We start from the raw sequence: 18,375 nt of genomic DNA, 5'->3' as shown, positions 1-18,375 counted from the left end.
GATGGCCTCGCTGAATAAAAGTATATATTTTCTAAATCTTACTTATGGCAGTGTATTATGGTTTCCACATAAAAAATAGGAAGAAGACTAAGATTGATGCTGACATTTCAACTTTACCATCACAGGAATAAATTACATTTTTAAAAGCTAAATTGTTATAATATTTCATAATCTTATTGTAATATTACATGTACTGTACTTTTGATCAAATAAATGAAGCCTTTGTGAGCAGAAGAGACTTCTCACAAAAACATTATTATTCCAAACTTTTGGCAGGTAGTGTATAATGATGGATATATATATATATATATATATATCATTGCCAATATTTCATACTAATTTATTCTCAATTTTTTCTTTTTCTCTGTATGATAGGATCTGAATAAGCGTCTAAGGGCTCCAACACAGGCTTTTTTCTCTCATCTGTGTTCTGTGGCACGGCCTTCTTTCTCCAGCCAAGATGAAGATCCGATCTCTGCTGCACACGTTGCTCTTGAAAGGCATGGCGACAATCTAACAGTCAAACTCAAAAGTGAGCTGGCCGGGCTGCCGTTCTACTGGGAGTTCCGCTGCACCACAACACCTGTAGCCGTGGTATGAACCTTCCTTATCTATTATACCATGGTCTGTCTGTCTGAATACTTCATTCTGATTGGCTGGAAGCTGTGCATTAAACCAACCGTTTAATGCACAGGTAGTTCCAGTCAGTTCAATCACTGTTCTATATTCATACGCTGCTTTCATTGAAGCACATACACACTCATCTCTCTCTCTCTCTCTCTCTCTCGATAAATGTAATCTTACCGTAGTACAGTATATCTATGTCCGTCCGTCGTATATCTGTAGCCGTAATATTTACCCTTCCGGTCAAATAGTGTGCTGCAAACATCAATAACAGCTTGAACTTGTCAATGCTGGCAAATGACCATGGCATAAGCTGGTTAATCCACAGCTTGCTGTGCATTAAATGATTTAAATGCACTGGTGGGTTTTTGCCTCCACATGTGCATTAAAATAAGTTAATGCACAGCTAGCCATGGATTATCCCTTTATACCACAGGGTTGTTGAATGCTTGATTCTGATTGGTTGCCGAATGTTCTAAGGTGTGCAATTATTTCCTTGTAAACGCACAGCTATGAAGTAGTTCCAGGTCTTTAGACTGCATTACAGTTCTATTTACCATTTAAATAATTTTTCTAAATGGTACATTTTATTGAACTTTTATTTTATTGAAAAAAAAAAAGTTTGATCAGGCTTTTATGGCTCATATAGTACAATATAATGAGAATATGGAGCTCCTACGCAAGGAAAGAAAACACCATTTTTATTCAGAGCCCCAAACTGAGCAAAATATGCAATTTGGTGCAGTTTATATGACCAAGAAGTAAGATGAAATTCTGATTCTGCTTGTACTGTAAATCAATGAGATCTTTATTACAGTATAGCAGACTACTTGCATAAAATAAATTTAAATATCAGTTGTCACTCCCAATAATAATTGTATTACGATTATATTTAAATGCTTGAGTAAAGCATGAGTAATGTGTTTTTTATCGTCGCGTTCAAAACACATAAAGTAATGCAATACAATGATGCCTGAGAGATTAACAAATAAATGTTCCTCATCATATTTGATACTTGTATTTTAACATGATCTTTCTTTAAAATGACGTATGGTCTGGATAATTAAGTGAAGTTGCAAACCGAAGTTGCTGAAGTGGATGTTCATCTTGAAATATTACTAAAAATATAACTAACAATAAAAATCCTTGAAGATTTCACAGCAAAAGACACACGAACCACAACCTGAAGGTGGACATTTTTAGAATCATACTAAAAGGCCTTTTACTTGCTAAAAAGTATAAATTATCAACCAGATGGCAGAAGGAATGTAGTAGATTGTGTACAAAAGGTAAAGTTTTGATAATTTAGAGGCCTTTATTTATCAAATATGATACAGTAGGTGTCCAATAGTTTTTTCTGTGTTGTCTTGCTTGTGTATCAGGTGTGCAGGCAGCTGGTGCGCCCCCTGCTGGCGGTGAGTAGAGTCCTGCAGCGGCAGGTGGAGGATCTGGCTGTTCTTCTGGCTCGGAAGGATGCTGAAATTCAGGACTATCAGGAGAACGGAGCTGTCCTGAGTAGAGGTAACCATCGCATTTGCGGTTGTGATGCATATTCTCTTGTGTCCGTTTTTAGCTCGCTGACGCTCATCTAAAACTCTGCCCTCGCAGCCAGACTACAGACAGAGGCGTTTGACGTGCACCAGTACAGGGAGAACTTCTTCACACAGGTGCAAAGCATTTTTACATTCAGTCTCCGGCTAAATTTAGTCAGTCCGAACTAGCATGCATGTGACACCATGATTGCTCAGTTACACGTATATGAACTGAACCAGGGCACTGTGCTGCTTCTAGGGTTTGTTACGGGAGAGGGAAAAGCGAGAGCTAGACAGGAAAGGAGACTGGATCTCTGTTTGACTCAGAGCTGAGGGTCACCACACACACACACACACACACACACACACACATGTACACACACATTCATACAAACACAGTGTATAATTAGGTTGTGGTGTGGTTTGTTGAACTCAAAGAGTGTTTGCACTGACAGCTCTGATGTAGCATTGCCTCACACTGAACTGTCTATTGACTGGATGGTGTTTTATTTCTTTTCCCGTCATAGTTGTGCATGTGTGTGTGTGTTTGAGAATTCCCTGCTTTTTTGGTGATGTGTGTAATTAGGACTTGGCCATATGATGGAGATGGACTGTTATGCCATGGTAGATGTACAGTGGGATCCAAAAGTCTGTGACTATGCACTTTTGAAAATGTTGCTATTTTTCCAATTAAATTATTTTCTTAATTGCAAAATCTATTATCAGTTTACAGTTTGAATGAAAAATTGAATTTAAAAGTTTAGCGTTTCATATGACTTGAGAATGATCCAAAGACGGATCTGTGCTTTAATGGAAGCAATAAATTCTGACCATTTGTACAAAGCAGGGTTATTATAATTAACAAAAAAAAGCTAAAACCGTTTAAAAAAAAATGCTGTTACTTGAAATAAAATAAACATTAACTGCAATAAAATAAATAATTATTAACTTATTTTATTTCAGCGAGTTGCCAAAGCAACATTTCACATTTTCTTTTTGTTTAACTTTATGTATTAAAATAACTAAAACTAAATATTAATAAACTATAGATATATTTAAAAATAAAAATAACAAATTAAAATGAGAACATATTTATTTATTTATTTTTAAAGCCTTTTTTCATTGAATATTCAGCAATACAATAGACATACATTCTTAGAAAAAAAGGTTAAATTGGGTTCTAGGTTCTTGACTTCATGTAAAAAAGGTTCTATATAAGCATGAATGTCTTAAATGACTGCATACTTTCATATTTAATGGGCTATTTCATTTTATTCTTGTGATTTAAGTATGTTTACAACCTGCTTAATTCATAAAATAATTAAAATGGATTAAACTAAAGTTAATTAAAACTAAATCCATAAAATGGAACCCCTATAGAGTTCTATATATGGAGCGGCTGACGGAACCCTTTAAGGGTCTATAATAGAACCTTCCTTTCATATGGAATTACTCATCGCAGGGTTTTGCTCACACCACCATCCCTAAGCAAGATTGCCAGTCTATCACGCTTCTGACCACTCTTCCTTACGGTCATTACAAACACACTGACCACAGTGGGAGGAGCCAAACCCGCAGCCGTATATTTGTGTTTATGGGCTACTTTTTGTTCCCTTGATGAGTAATGTTCTTGTGGCTGAATCACTGAGTTATTTATTGGATTCAGCCATGAGCTTTAATTTCAGTGCTGGCAGCCGTGTTTTCTGCGTGAGGTGAGTCCTTTGATGGGCGTGTGTTTGATCTCAGTCCGTGTGTATGTGCGAGTCCACCGGTATTTCTCACTGGCCTGGTGAATGTGCAGTCAGATATGTGTGGCTTGACTTGGTGGTGTGAGAAAAGGATATGAGTCTACTCACCCACTCACTGTACTATAGCAAACACTGAGATATAGTCGCCCCTTAAACTGATGCCATTGCTCCATAGCTTTCTCTCACAGCTGATTATCAAATGATCAGATAATATAATTTTTACATATACACAGAGTCAGTAAGATTTTTTTTAAAGGAAATTCATAATTTTATTCAGCAAGGGCACAATAAATTGATCAAAAGTACCAGTAAAGACATTAATAATTTTAGTGAATATTGTTCTTTTGAACTTTCTATTAATTAAATCATTCAGAAAAAAATATATAATGTAGAGCTGCATGATTTTTGATGAATTGATAATCATGATCTGGATTCTCCTAGACAACTAAACAAAATGTAATTTACTAGAGGTTCTGACAAAGTGTTAATTGCTTCAGTTTATTTAAAAGTGTTATTCATTTGAATAAATTTTTTTTTTTTAATGGTTTGACTTGTTTCATTACTGGATGAATCTGCGTTTTGAACGAATCTCTTGAATTAATGATTGACAAGTGCATTTCTTACCAGTCACTTGTTGCCATCTACTGGTGTAATGATGTAATTGATACAGTCTTTTTTTGAAGCATCAAGTTACTTTCAGATCATTTAGGCATAATATTATGTGGGTGTTTGAATCGAGATTGCGATCTTTAACGATGAATCGTGCAGCTCTAGTATTTCCACACAAATATTAAGCAGCACAGCCAATGATAATATTTCTTGATTTCTGAAGGATCATGTGCCACTGAACACTGGAGTAATGAATGCTGAATATTTATTTTTTGACATCACATGAATAAATTACATTTTATAATATATTTTAAGTTAGAAAACTGTAATAATATATTACTCTTTTTACTGTATTTTGATTAAATAAATGCAGTCTTGGTGAGTAAAAGACTTTTAAAAGTCTTACCGATCCCAAACTTTTGAAAGGTCGATTATCATACTAGTGTTTTTATGTCAGAATTTACACTACATACAAATTCTGCATATGGAAACAATTGAATCAGGGAATCTTTTAGATGAACTGTTAGATTGATATTTTTAATAACATTTTACAATAAGTTTACATTAGTTATCACGAACAAACAATGAACGATATTTCTACAGCATTTATTAATCTTAATTCATGTTAATCTGAACATTTTAAGTCAAAAGTTGTATTTGTTAACATTAGTTAATGCAACTTGAACTAACATGAACAAACGTTCATGGTTAAAGGTTTAAATAAACATTAAAGGTTAATAAACGCTCTAAAATATATTGCTCATTGTTAATGTTAGTTAGTTAATGCATTAACTAATGTTAACAAATGTGACCTTAATGTTAAGTGTTACCATATTTATTTATTTATTGTTTGCCATTATTTTCTATAGCAAAAATACCTGTTGTGTCTATTGAAATGTGAGCTTGCACGTTATTTGATTTTTTTGGACACATCAAAGTCATTTGACTGCTGCTGTCTCGCAATACAATGGGAAATTCCACTCCACACTGAAGAATCATTTAAGACCCAAGTCAGAATTAAAATGAAGGCGTGTTTGGAAAAATGTCTCACTGAAATGCCAAACAAACATAGCGAGTCTCTGGAAAAATGGAGTCCGTTCTTGAGATTCCTGATCGGCAGAAGCCTGGTTAAGAGTGTGTGTTTGATGAATGGATGAATGGATGGATGGATAGGGCTGTTTGAAATTCTGTCTTTTGGCGGTCGAAACTTAAGCGAAGACATGTTCCCATGAGTTTGTGAAGTTGAGTTTGAAAGACTGCGGATGTCTACCCCACCGGTGACGCATGCTCAGGTTGAACGTTTACTTTGTGTTTTCAGTAGGCGTGTGTACTTTGCTTGATTAACACAAAGACTTGTTTTAGGGTCCATATTAGTGAACGTGCTGTCCTCTTTGCAGGTCTTTTCGGGTTGAATACATTTCTGTGTTAATGTGTTTCTATGACGCCAACTGTTAGTTTTTTAGGGTTGAAGCATAAAAAAAATCAAATTTGACCCGGTGAGAAACCAGTTTTGGTTTGGCACTGATGGAGTGACCCTTCCCACTGCCACACCGACCCATCCAGCTTACTGAACCTAAAGACCAGCAAAACACCTCAAACCATCCTGTGTCTGAGACATATAATATAGATGTCCTACCGTTCAAGAGATTCTGCTCACCAAGTCTGCATTTATTTGATCAAAAATACAGTAAAAACAGTAACATTGTGAAATATGATTACAATGTAAAAGAACTCTGTTCTATTTGAATATATTTTAAAGGCAAAGCTGAATTTTCAGCACCATTACTCCTGTCTTCAGTGTCACATGATCCTTCAGAAATCATTCTAATATGCTGATTTGCTGCTCAAGAAACATTTCTTATTATTATCAATGTTGAAAATGCAGGTTTTTGTTGCCTAATGTTTTTTTGGGAACCGTAATACGTTTTTTTTAGGATTCTTTGACCATTGTTTCTATCATCCGTCAAGTAAAAGTTATAAAGTCTGGGGCCATATTCACAAAGAATTTTAAGGCTAAAAGTAGCGCCTATCTGGCGAATTTAGGAATAAATTTAACTCCTAAAAATAATGGGCGTGTCACTCCTAACTTTAGGACTCCTAATTTTTTTCACTAAGAGTAATTCACGAAGCATTTTAGCCCTAAAAGTAGCACCTAAGTCTGGGACAGCTTAAAAGAAGTCGAGAGGACTCCTAACTCACTAAGACCTATTCACAAAGAATTGTAGCGCACACCAGCGCCTCTCGCAGTCGTCCGGGGTCCGCGACACAAGCGGGAATGCTGCATTGATCTGCAAACAAATCCTCTCCCATTCCCACGCTTAGTTTTGCTTGATATCCCAGTGCCGAATTTCACTTTTATCATTATTACTTTTTTTCAGCACCAAGCCACCAACTGGGCCAGCAGCAGTAACTGATCCTGCGTCCAGTTGGGCTTTCTTTTAAGTTTTGGCGAGTTCATAATCCACCGTAAATCAACTATTACATTACTTCAATAGGAGCAACATTTCCTTGCTTTAAGTAGTCTATTTAGGCTAATAGGATGTCAATTAACCAAGCAAGTGTTAATGCAAGTGTCGTTTTTTCATTATTAGGCAAGTGACGATTTTCATTAGGGTATTACCTTGATTTAATTGAATTCACGACTTTTCTCTCTCTCTCTCTCTCTCTGCCTTTTTAGAATTACACTTCACTGGGGCCTGCACAAACATGTCATATGCATTTCGATGTCATTACTATTACTATTTTGTGTAGGACACAGACATATTTAGATGTCGTAATTCCATGATTTGTTGCGTCTGTGTTATGCTCCGCATGATGGCCCTGTCATCTAACAACCAATCACCGTGATCATTGCGAGGAAGCTCGTGCATGAGAATTGACGTCATCCATAGCAACGAAGACTCACTCTTAGTTTAGGAGTTGTCATTTTTCTTTACTAAGAGTAGGTCTGAAAGACGTTGTGAATAACTTTTAAGAGAAAACTCCTAGCTAAAATATTTTAGTGCGATTTAGGAGTACTCCTAGTGGTAAGACAAAATTCTTTGTGAATACGGCCCCTGATCACTAAAGAGATTAACAACAATTTGGTATATCATCTCTGTCCACAGCACTGCTTGTATCGGACGAATAATGCACCAGTGTTTAATACTTATAGATTTCTGTGTCCTCTTTTTGTGAGATCAGTATTAGGGCTTGTATTTTGTTCTCCTCTGGCTGTTCCGTCTTGCTACATGCGAAGCATCATCCATGACTGCAGGATAAATAACACAAGAACGAGGAATTTAAGCCGCCTGTGACTTAGAAATGTACTGGTGTTTCAAATAAAAATAAGTTTCCCATTGTCTTTACTTACTTCATGTGTCATAGTATGTAGGTTTCTTTAGATTGCTTTTATCAAATCATAAATGATGTTGATTCTTATCAGAATGTAAATGTGAGAGGGGTGTAGTATCGCTCTCTCTATGTACACTACCATTCAAAAGTTTGGTGTCAGCCAGATTTGTTTTTAAATACGTCAATAATACTTCTATTCTGCAAGTACTCATTCAATTGATCAAACGTGACAGTAAAGACACTTATGATAAGTGCTGTTCTTTTGAGCTTCATGCTGTTCATCAAAGAATCTTGAAAAGAATGTTCCATGTTTTCCACAAAAATATTAAGCAGCACAACTGTTTTCAACATTGATAATAGTAGTGAGAGCACCAAATCAGCATATTAGAATGATTTATCAAGGATCATGTGACATTGAAGACTGGAGTAATGATGCTGAAAATGAATTATTTTAAAACATATATGAATATATTAATAAAATAGAAAATTATAAATTAAAATGGTAATCAGACAGTTGACGGTATAGCCACTGAAGTATCCCTTTAAAGGTTTTTTACTGAACCATGAATGCCAATAAAGAACCTTTATTTTTAAAACTGTAGTATGGATTTAGCAGGATTTGGGGGGAGTTTTTTTGGTAAAGTTGGGGGAAACATGTACCCTGTTACTCCCACACTCTTGCGTGAGTGTGTGTGTTTGTTAGACACTAGGATCTGTCAGGTGTCCATGCCGTAATTCCAGCTGAAGCTCAAGACATCTCCCTGTAACTGAAGCTTTTGGCTCCTGGCCTTTATAATCGCCCCAATCTGATAACCATGAAACCCATTCAGGACCGCTTGAAGAGGTCAGATGTCTCTGGTTCTGTTATTCCTTCTCTCTCCGTATAGCTCTGCTCCAGTTTTCCACAGGGTGAGCCCTGATCTGTAATTAGTTAGCTGTAGCTGGGCTGTGGTTTACTGTGCTTACTTTGAACCCCTGAGAAGAGCTGCCCTGCCAGCCAGAACAAGAGTAACATCCTGTCAGACACGAGGCCCTCTCGTAAATGTAATCGTTGGAAACGTCATAGAAAATGTAAAAATGCGTAGCAAAAAGAGAGAACTTTTGGAGGAAGTGTAGAGGTGCTCTCCCATGGAAAAGTTGCTACCATGATAGCCAAACCCTAACCCATGGTTATCAAGCTGTTGCTATGTGGTATTTGGTTGGTGTGTTGCTAAGCTGTTGCTAGGGTGTTCTGGGAGGTTAAAAATATGGCTCAGACCCTCATATATTTGACATCTGTGGGAGTTTGTACCTGTTTTATTCTCTGCCCATGCTGTGAAAAGTGTCCAGTCATGTAGAAAAGTAAACACACCTCTCCTCAACAAGCCACATAATTTGTTCTAAAGTTTGTTCAAATCCCTTATCCAAGTATGATAATAATGTGATGTTTGTCTTAGTACACACCACTAATAAAGAAAACTAGGGAGTGTGAGACAGAGGATGAACTGAGAGAAAGAGGTAATAGATATTTTTAGAAGGAGGGGCTTGACTGAATGAGAGTGAGGACAGATTTATAGACGACTATAAAATGAAGCTCTTCTCTGGGTTTAATACATGATGCCCATTTAAGACTTCACCTGCCTTTATTTGTTTCCCTATAGAGAACCGTGTGTGTGTGTGTTGCTTTATTTTGGCTCAAAATCAGGTAATAAAGGAAAACGTGCTCAGTTTCTTCCTCAATTTTTGGGGTGGCAATTATTTTTTGTTTAGTTATATATATCTAAATTAAACCCTGTCAAGGATAGGTCTGTTTTTTTTATATATATATCATCATAGTTTTTGATACCATTGAAATTTCAATATCACACAAACTAATACTTGCATAAAAACAAAACAAAACAAAAACTCATGCTTACTGAAGACAAGTAAACAGTCAGTAATAAAATTAATAAATAAATAAACTAATTACAAGCAATAGGACAACAAACTTCAATAGAACACAGAAATAGACCTACCTGAAAAACTTGATTTATTTTGAAATAAAAAATACTAGCCTTAGAAATAAAATAATACTAGCCTACATAAATTGTCTAAAGTAATAAGTGAGACAAAAGGGATTCAGTCAAAACGACCGAGAGATTTTCTCTTTTTTATTGTTTGATTAACATTAACGACACCGATGACAGCAGGCGCGCTGTCACTTTAAGACACACTTTACAGCACAGATCCAATATACTGTTACACGTGTGTTTTCATTCTCACCTGTTTACATTCACTTAAAGTCCCCCTGTAGTCAATAATTGTATCCCTTAAAACTCATCTTTGATCACCAAAATGACATTTGAAAGTTTTTAAAACATGAAATAAGTATGGAAGTATGCAAGGCTGAAACCCCATCAGGATTTATTAAATGTATGAACCTAAAGGTTAAGTAATTGTGAGATTTAAGATTAAGTCGCAATTTTATAAAGTAGTAGTATGTCTCAATATCTTACTACATACTACTTGCCCTTCACTAGCAAAGTGATGAACACAAAACAAGAGTTGGGACACTCTCTGAAATCTTCCAGTAGAATCTGTTGGTTTAGAGTTCTTCCACAACCACTAAAAACCAGCCAATGCTGGTGATTAAATTTGTTCTTAAGTTTGTTCAAATCCATAATCTAACTATGATAATAATGTGATGTTTTTTTTAGTATGCACCACTTATGAAGAAAATGTAGGAGTGTGAGACAGAGGGCGAGCTGAGAGAAAGAGGTAATAGATATTTTTAGGAGGAGGGGTTTGACTGAATGACTATCAAGTATATACTTGCCCTTCACCAGCAAAGTGCTGAACACACAACAAGAATTGGGACACTCTCTGAAATCTTCCATAAGAATATAGTGGTTTAGAGTTCTTCCACAAACCACCAAAAACCATCCGAATGCTGTTTACCAGCTATGAATAGGTGTATCAACATGATGCACTAACACATGAACCGCTTTTTCCTGACACTTCCCCGCTTTGACGCACACAGATGATGGTGTTTGTGTAAATTATCTGGCCTGGTATCGGTGTGATTGTGTAGCTTTCATATTTCAGTTTTACCTATGCTTTTTCTGAAACAAAAAACTTAATTGATCAATTGATATGACAAGAAGAAGAAAAAATGAAAAGATCAGGAGAGGAGAAATGATTTAAGGGGAGGCAGGAAGTGCACACTCATGAACTGTGGCTTCTCTCCTCACATTGCCCTCTCTGTCCCCAAAGAGGAACTCAAAGCATTCATTTATTTTTATGATATTTCAACAAACAAATAATAAAAATAAATCAATTTAAACCCCAAACGTCTACACGTATATTTAGGGGCCCTTCATTCATCTAGTGGTCACCAATCTCACCAGGTCAATATTTGGCGAGCTAATTTTGAGAATTTGTCCTCTCTGTTGTGAAAGAGAATGTGTTTGGGGAATGTGTGAATGCAGTGATCTTTACCATTACCCTGTTCATCTTTCTTCTTTTTTTTACCATTTGCATATTTGACATATCATGACAATTAAGAACAATTCACTCCCAAATTCTGGCGATCATAATACATACTTTTAAGGTATTTAAAAAAAAAATGCTTAATTTTCCTCAGGCAAAATATAATTTAAAATCTTTACTGAGATAAAGTATTAGTGTTTGACTATTCATGTGATCTCAAAATGGTCGCCACATTTACATAGAGTAAAACAGCTTCTTTCAGACAAATTATATGACTGGCTTCATCTTATGTTTCAGATTAAATATATATATTTTTAATGATTACTATTAATTTCTTTTGGTATATTTTAAATTATTTTTCTTTTTCTTTTATTAGATATGTGACAAGATTTAAAAGAAAAAAGAAATTAATATCTTTGTCAACAAGTGATAGAAATCTTTTGTAACATTGTAAATGTCTGGACTATTTCAAATAGATGCATTGAACTTTCTATTCATCAAATAATCCTGAAACATGTATTACAGTTTCCACAAAAGTATTTACTAGCAAAAACACAGTTTTCTACATTGAAGAACTATTGTAAATAATTGCGAACCAATAATAATTGATCAAATAATTGACAAAATCAGCATATTAGAATGATTTCTGATGGACCATGTGACACTGAAGACTGAAAATTCAACTTTGCATCACAGGAATAAATGACATTTTAAAACACATTAAAATAAGAAACAGTTTTGTTGTTTTTAGAAGAAGTCTGTTACACGCACTACAATTCCATATCCATATATACACACATATCCACTCATCCCCTTTTCAAAAGTAATTTTCCATTAAAAAAAGTTTTATTTTTAAAAGGAGGGATTTGACTGAATGAGAGTGAAGACAGATTTATAGATGACTATAAAATGAAGCTCTTCTCTGGGTTTAATACATGATGCCCATTTAAGACTTCACCTGCCTTAATTTGTTTCCCTAAAGAGAGTGCGTGCGCGTGTGTTGCTTTATTTTGGCTCAAAATCAGGTAATAAAGGAAAACATGAAAAACAAAACTCTATGGAGACTAATAATTAAAATTGAATGTCTTCTCTTTCTTTATGGTTTGGTCATTCTTTCTCTTTTTTTTGTCTCTTAGATTGTTCCACAGATTGGTGTGACGCTGGACAGTTTGGGTTTTGACTCAGAGATGCAGGCCCTGTACATGGCCGTGAGCTCGGGGGAAACGGGTCAGAAACGTAAACGCTCTCCTTACAGCAGCCCTGCAGCAGAAGACAACCACGTCGCTGAACATCACGCACCTGATCATCAACCAATCACAGGTTCACAGACACTAAGCATTCAGACACAAAAGAAATCATTCCAAACCCATATGTCTGTCTCTTCTGTGGAACACAAATGGAAATGAATTGCAGAATGTCCTGGCTGCGCTGGAGTGGGAGTTGTTACGCTTCAACATTACTCACAGAGAATTGGCACCTGTTGACATGTCAGGTGAAGTGTAACATTAGTGGTATTAAATATCATTGGCTGTTGCTGTGTCTAGTGACCAAACATTATGGACGCAATCACGCAAATTTGGTGTGATGCGTCTAAAGGTTCCACATTTGAATAGACATATGTAAGTTTATTCTTAAAACCAGGGTTAGGTGCTTCTACATCAGTGTTATTCACCTATCATTCCCCTCTGATTTTAGGGGTGAGTTATGGGCAGTGTTAGGTTTAGGGGTTGGGATAGGCTTAGGACTATATTTTCAGACAGGAATGTTGTTCCAGGATCAACAAAATATGTTGATCCAGGAACATGTCTTACCTGGCAAAATCCCAGTGACTGGTTAATCTTCGAAACACAAATTAATATGTTTTTAATGACACCTGAGATGTTTCTGTCTCTCCATTGAAAGTCCAGGGGTCTCCTTTATAAAGCGTGCGTACGCACAAAACGGGGGTGGAAACGTACGTACGCCAGTTTCCCCGCAAAGGTTGTGATCTATAAAAAATAAACTTGACGGGAGAATGTGCGCACCTTTAAGCAAACTTTGAGCCGTGCGTACGCACGTTTTGGAGACGGAGCAGTTTGGCGACACCGATGGTGAGCTGGAGCTAAATGTCTTTTTGGTTACTTTTAGACCGAAAAATCTAAAGAAAATTATACATGCAGTATACCGAAAGATAATACAAATATAATTTCACTCACCAAGCCTATCACATGAAGCAAACATCCATCCCTTTTTAAATGTCCATCCCTTTGTTAAATAAATATCCATCCCTTTGTTCTTTAGTGAAACTGACGCAGCCTATCTAAAACCGTAAATATTCATTATAATCATAAATACAGTGTTGAAATATGTTCACAATAACAGTTTAAATAAATAAAACTATGTTTTACTTCTGATATAAACATTTAGATTAAATATGCCATTCTGATCAATGCAGTTAGACACTTAAATTACATGAAATCATTACTGAGAAGTTACAACATTTTTTTTATATTCAATAAATAGAAATATTAGTTGTGGATGCAATGCTTTCAAACACTTATCCTCTGGCATGCTGTGTTTTAATGTTTTAACTACAGAGATAATTGCTTATCATGATAATAGCAGATTGTCTGAGAAAATAGTTTCGTGCAAATAATGCACTACAAGGTCTATCTGTTTCCATTAAAAATATAAATCAATTAAAAATACTCTTTGGCCAGTGGAAAAGATTGAGAAAAACTTTCTCTGAAATGTATTTTACACTATTTGATTTATTTATTCAAAAACAAGGCAAGGATAGACTACTAAATTATTTTTTATTAATGTAACGGCACATCCGTATTTCATATTTTCCAAATGTCTTGTACTGTTAAACATGTTATCACGTGGATGAATAATCATATGCAAATGATATGCAGATGAGGATATGCATAGTAAAACTAGGTGTTGTAAGCTCCATATATGGTTGTTTCGGGGAGGAGACGCATGTGCGCACAATCTTCCGCTGACTGGGATTTATAAAGTGAATTCAGCGCAGGTTCTGGCGTACGCACGGTTTTATAAGTCAGAATATTTGTTTGCGTACGCCATTTTTGGCTTTCGGACGCACGTACACTTTTAGTAAGGATCCTACGCATAGTTTTATAAATGAGACCCCTGGTAACCAAAACTTAGAAGATTAAGGAATCGTAAAACCAATCCATATTTCCCCACAGGTTACTGCCTGTCATATCTCTTCACAAGAGATATGATTGGTTTATGATGAACAGATTTCATTTATTTCATTTTTATTTACATCTAAACAATGATAGACTTGCATACATGGAGCACACCACATATGGCAAGCACAGAAGCTCAAACATGCCAATGATGCGCGCACTTCTGTGTGTTTATGTGTGATGAATTTGTGGGTGATCTATCCCTTTAATAAGATTTGACAGTTGCTGTGGCAGGCGTTATTTTTGGTGTTTAAATGATGCTTAAAAGGGCTAAGAATTGCAATGTATTAATCGTTTTTTGCATTGCCAATGTTCAACAGCTTGTAACAAAACCTAAAAAAAACGAGACCTTTCCCCGACTTCCTTGGTGTGGAATCTGTCAGGAGTTAATAAGCAATAAAGCACACGAGACAGCAGTAGCGATCTTGCTTACTCATTCACTTCCATTCTTCACACACATAACGTCATTCAGACTTCCTTTTTCAAAATAGTAGTCCACAATATAATATACTTATGATATGAATACAACCCTGGGTTGTCTATGAGAGCCTGTAGACTGATTTTTATGTGAAGGACTCGGGCCGGATTCACCGGGAAAAGGCAAAGGATGTGATGGTTATGCACGCTCCCAAGAGCCTTTCTTCCGTTCTATGACACACAAAATGCTTATACAATATTCAGGATAATGCTGAAAGAGCTATTGTGTATAATGTATGTGTCATGCAAAGTAAAGAGATTCAATCAAACTATAGTCTCACATAACCAGATCTTTATAGTCTCAAATATACTTTATAATCAAATTATAACTGTGTAATTTTAATTGCCTCATCTGTCGACATGATGCTGGTGTAAACATCCACATCGCTATGAGCAGATGCTTTCTTAAAGGGTTAGTTCACCCAAAAATGAAAATTCTGTCAGTAATTACTCCCCCTCATGTTGTTCCAACCCCGTAAGACCTTCGTTCATCTTCGGTTCACAAATTAAGATATTTTTGATGAAATCTCAGAGCTGGATCACTCCTCCATACTAGTCCATAGGCTTCTTCAGGGATTGAACTTGCCGGCCTCGAAAAGTTATTAAAGACATCGTTAAAATAGTCCAAGTGGCTCAATCTTAAGTTTATCAAGCGACGAGAATACTTTTTGTGCGCAAAACCCCCCAAAAATAACGACTTTATTTCAACTATTCATTTCCTTCTCTTTGGGCCTCGATTCAGTTCACTAGTGTAATAGCGTAAGCTTCTGTTGTTGTACGTCACACGCATCACGCACATGACCAGCGTCGGCCAATAGTGAGCCTACGTGTGACGTAGCTCTACGGAATCACACTACGTTAACTGACTCGAGGCCCAAAGAGAAGGAAATGAATAGTTGAAATAAAGTCGTTATTTTTGTTTGTTTTTGCGCACAAAAAGTATTCTCGTCGCTTGATAAACTTAAGATTGAGCCACTGTAGTCACTTGGACTATTTTAACGATGTCTTTAATAACTTTTCGAGGCCGGCAAGTTCAATCCCTGAAGAAGCCTATGGACTAGTATGGAGGAGTGATCCAGCTCTCAGATTTCATCAAAAATATCTTAATTCGTGTTCCGAAGATGAACGAAGGTCTTACGGGGTTGGAACAACATGAGGGTGAGTAAATACTGACAGAATTTCCATTTTTGGGTGAACTATCCCTTTAACTCCTGTTTTCTCACCGCTGTCACTTTTGTCATGTGTTCATTCAGTCATTGAGGAAAGTGCGAAACATATTTACACATTCATTTAACCGTTGCTCTCATCAGCGTGAACGGCGTCGGGATGTTCGTTAACAGTATATTGCTGCAAAGGTATTTCCAACTTCTTTTTACTTCTAAGCAAAAATGAAAAAGAACTCCGCCGTGAGGTATTGAATCATGTTCAGTCTCTTGTGCGTTACGTGTGCGAGCAGAAGCAATATGTTACTGTCTGCACTGCAGTTCACTTAACGGCCACCGGTGTCGCTAATAGCAAGGGTTTCTTAATTCTACATATAGCATTGTTAAATTACGGTTGCTCACACAAGGCTTCAGAATTTGTATGGAACACTTTTATGGTACTTTTTTTTTTGTCTCCTTTTGTGTTCCACAGATGAAAGGTTATAATGGTTTGGAATAACACGAGGGTGAATGAATGATGACAGTGGTGTTTGTCTTGTTTGCTGTGCTGTGCAGGTGTGGCGTCTTCACTGGCTTCTCAAGAACAGAATAATGTCAAAGGATCATCAGGAAGACCTCTGGTGGCAGATAGTAAACAGGTTTGGTCTTTTCCTTCTGGCATGTGCTAGTTGTTTCTATCGTTATACTTATTCTTGTCAAAATTTAACTAAATAAATATATATTCGATTAATTCTTTCGGAGAACCGTAGTGCCATGAATCTTGTGCTTTAGAGAACATGTTAGTAGCTCCTTCAGCTGACTTGTTCAACTCCTCATTGTACAGTGAACCCAACATTGCTGAGCCTTAGGCTGGTCAAGTTTGACCACTATGTTTGTTATTAGAGGCTCTGGAAGTTCAACAAAAAAGGCCTGTGTTTTTCAGAACAACTTTAACGCTAATCTGAACAGGCTACAAAATGTTACTCCCCTTGATATGATTAAAGTAAAATTCTGACTGAGTTAAATATAAATTAAGCTCAAACAGAACTTATGTACAAAAATGCACCAACAATGGATGTCTATGGGGCAGCCATTGCATGCTTTCCCACTAGACTTGCATTTAACTGCCAACTGTCAATGATTTTTTTCAATTCACGAATTGAGCTACAAAATCAAAATCATTTCCTGCGGTAATTAACAGTAATGCTAGAGATTAAAGTTGAAATTAGAAGTGGTTTCCCTGAATAGTCCTTCAAGGGAACTAAAACCAATTCTGAATGATTCCTTCAGACTGTTCCTTCAACTGCTGCTGCTGGTTCTGAGGAACGTGCCAACTCACGGATGAAGAAGAAGAAAGCAGTTGGGCTTTTTCGGTGACAAGTCATGCCTCTGAATCAAATGGCACCACATATGGACACTTTTATTTTCTGAATTCTTTTATAAACATTTTTATTCTTCTTAGGTTGGATTTGTAATTGATTTGGACATTTTAATGTTGGTTTTTATTCTGTATGCCCATCTTAAATTTTTTTTGTTTATTAAAAGTACTGAATAAAATATTGCTTATACAAGCTCTCTAGGTCAATTGGTATAGGGTTAATATACTCTCAGCCTCAGATGTCACTTCCACAAAATGGAAGAAGAAAGTCATCGTGTTTACCACTGTGACAATGAGCGCTTATCAGGTTCAACTAAATGCTGGATTTTCAAAAGTATTGAAGTTCATGGCATTGAGTGTTTAAAAGACGTCCACGAGTTTAGCCAGTTTGTGACTGTCACGCCGTTCTGTTATTGTAGGGACCTCGACTTTACATTTTCACGCCCCTAAACGTGATGTTGGTTGCTTTACATGTTAGTCAGGCAGCCTTTTGGGTGGTCCTTGGCCAATGAAAGCTGCTATGGAGTCCAGACCTTCTGCCATAAGTCTGAAGGTCTGGCTACGTGAGACTAGGGTTGATGTCAGCAGCAGATGAAATATGTACTGTAATGCGTAAGATGTGTTTTGCGAATTGCGAGTTCAAATATGAGTGGCTAACTTAATGCAGTAGAAAGTCAAGATGCACAGGTTTTTATCAGTCTGTTGGGGGAGCAACATTGGCTACGTTTACATGCACAACTTTTCTTTCAATCGGACTGAAATCGTTCAGATTGATGAATCCGAATGTAGTGTTTACATGAACGCTAAACATGTGGTCTGGTTGATCTGTGTGTTTATATGACACACAAGCTTCAAATCGGAATTGACATGCACACACAGCACAAATAT

General features: G+C 36.4%; 1 protein-coding gene across 1 annotated transcript in view; it reads left to right on the top strand.

Moving 5' to 3' along the window:
• nhej1 (nonhomologous end-joining factor 1) overlaps positions 1-17,655 on the top strand; it is a gene marked incomplete at its 5' end in the record, with an annotated part of 19,638 nt that extends 1,983 nt beyond the window's left edge. Inside the window, 6 exons of the mRNA XM_056267033.1 lie at positions 376-594; positions 2,007-2,145; positions 2,233-2,291; positions 12,430-12,613; positions 16,686-16,768; positions 17,400-17,655. Coding sequence (XP_056123008.1) covers positions 376-594; positions 2,007-2,145; positions 2,233-2,291; positions 12,430-12,613; positions 16,686-16,768; positions 17,400-17,486 — 771 coding nt within the window. The remainder of the gene's footprint in view (positions 1-375; positions 595-2,006; positions 2,146-2,232; positions 2,292-12,429; positions 12,614-16,685; positions 16,769-17,399) is intronic.
• Positions 17,656-18,375: the final 720 nt, after the last annotated feature.

Source organism: Rhinichthys klamathensis, unplaced genomic scaffold, assembly GCF_029890125.1.
Source record: "Rhinichthys klamathensis goyatoka isolate OS25496 unplaced genomic scaffold, OSU_Roscu_1.1 h1tg000254l_1, whole genome shotgun sequence".
NCBI lineage: Eukaryota > Metazoa > Chordata > Actinopteri > Cypriniformes > Leuciscidae > Rhinichthys > Rhinichthys klamathensis.
The sequence above is the reverse complement of the archived record's forward strand: the minus strand, read 5'-3'. Positions and strand labels throughout refer to the sequence as shown.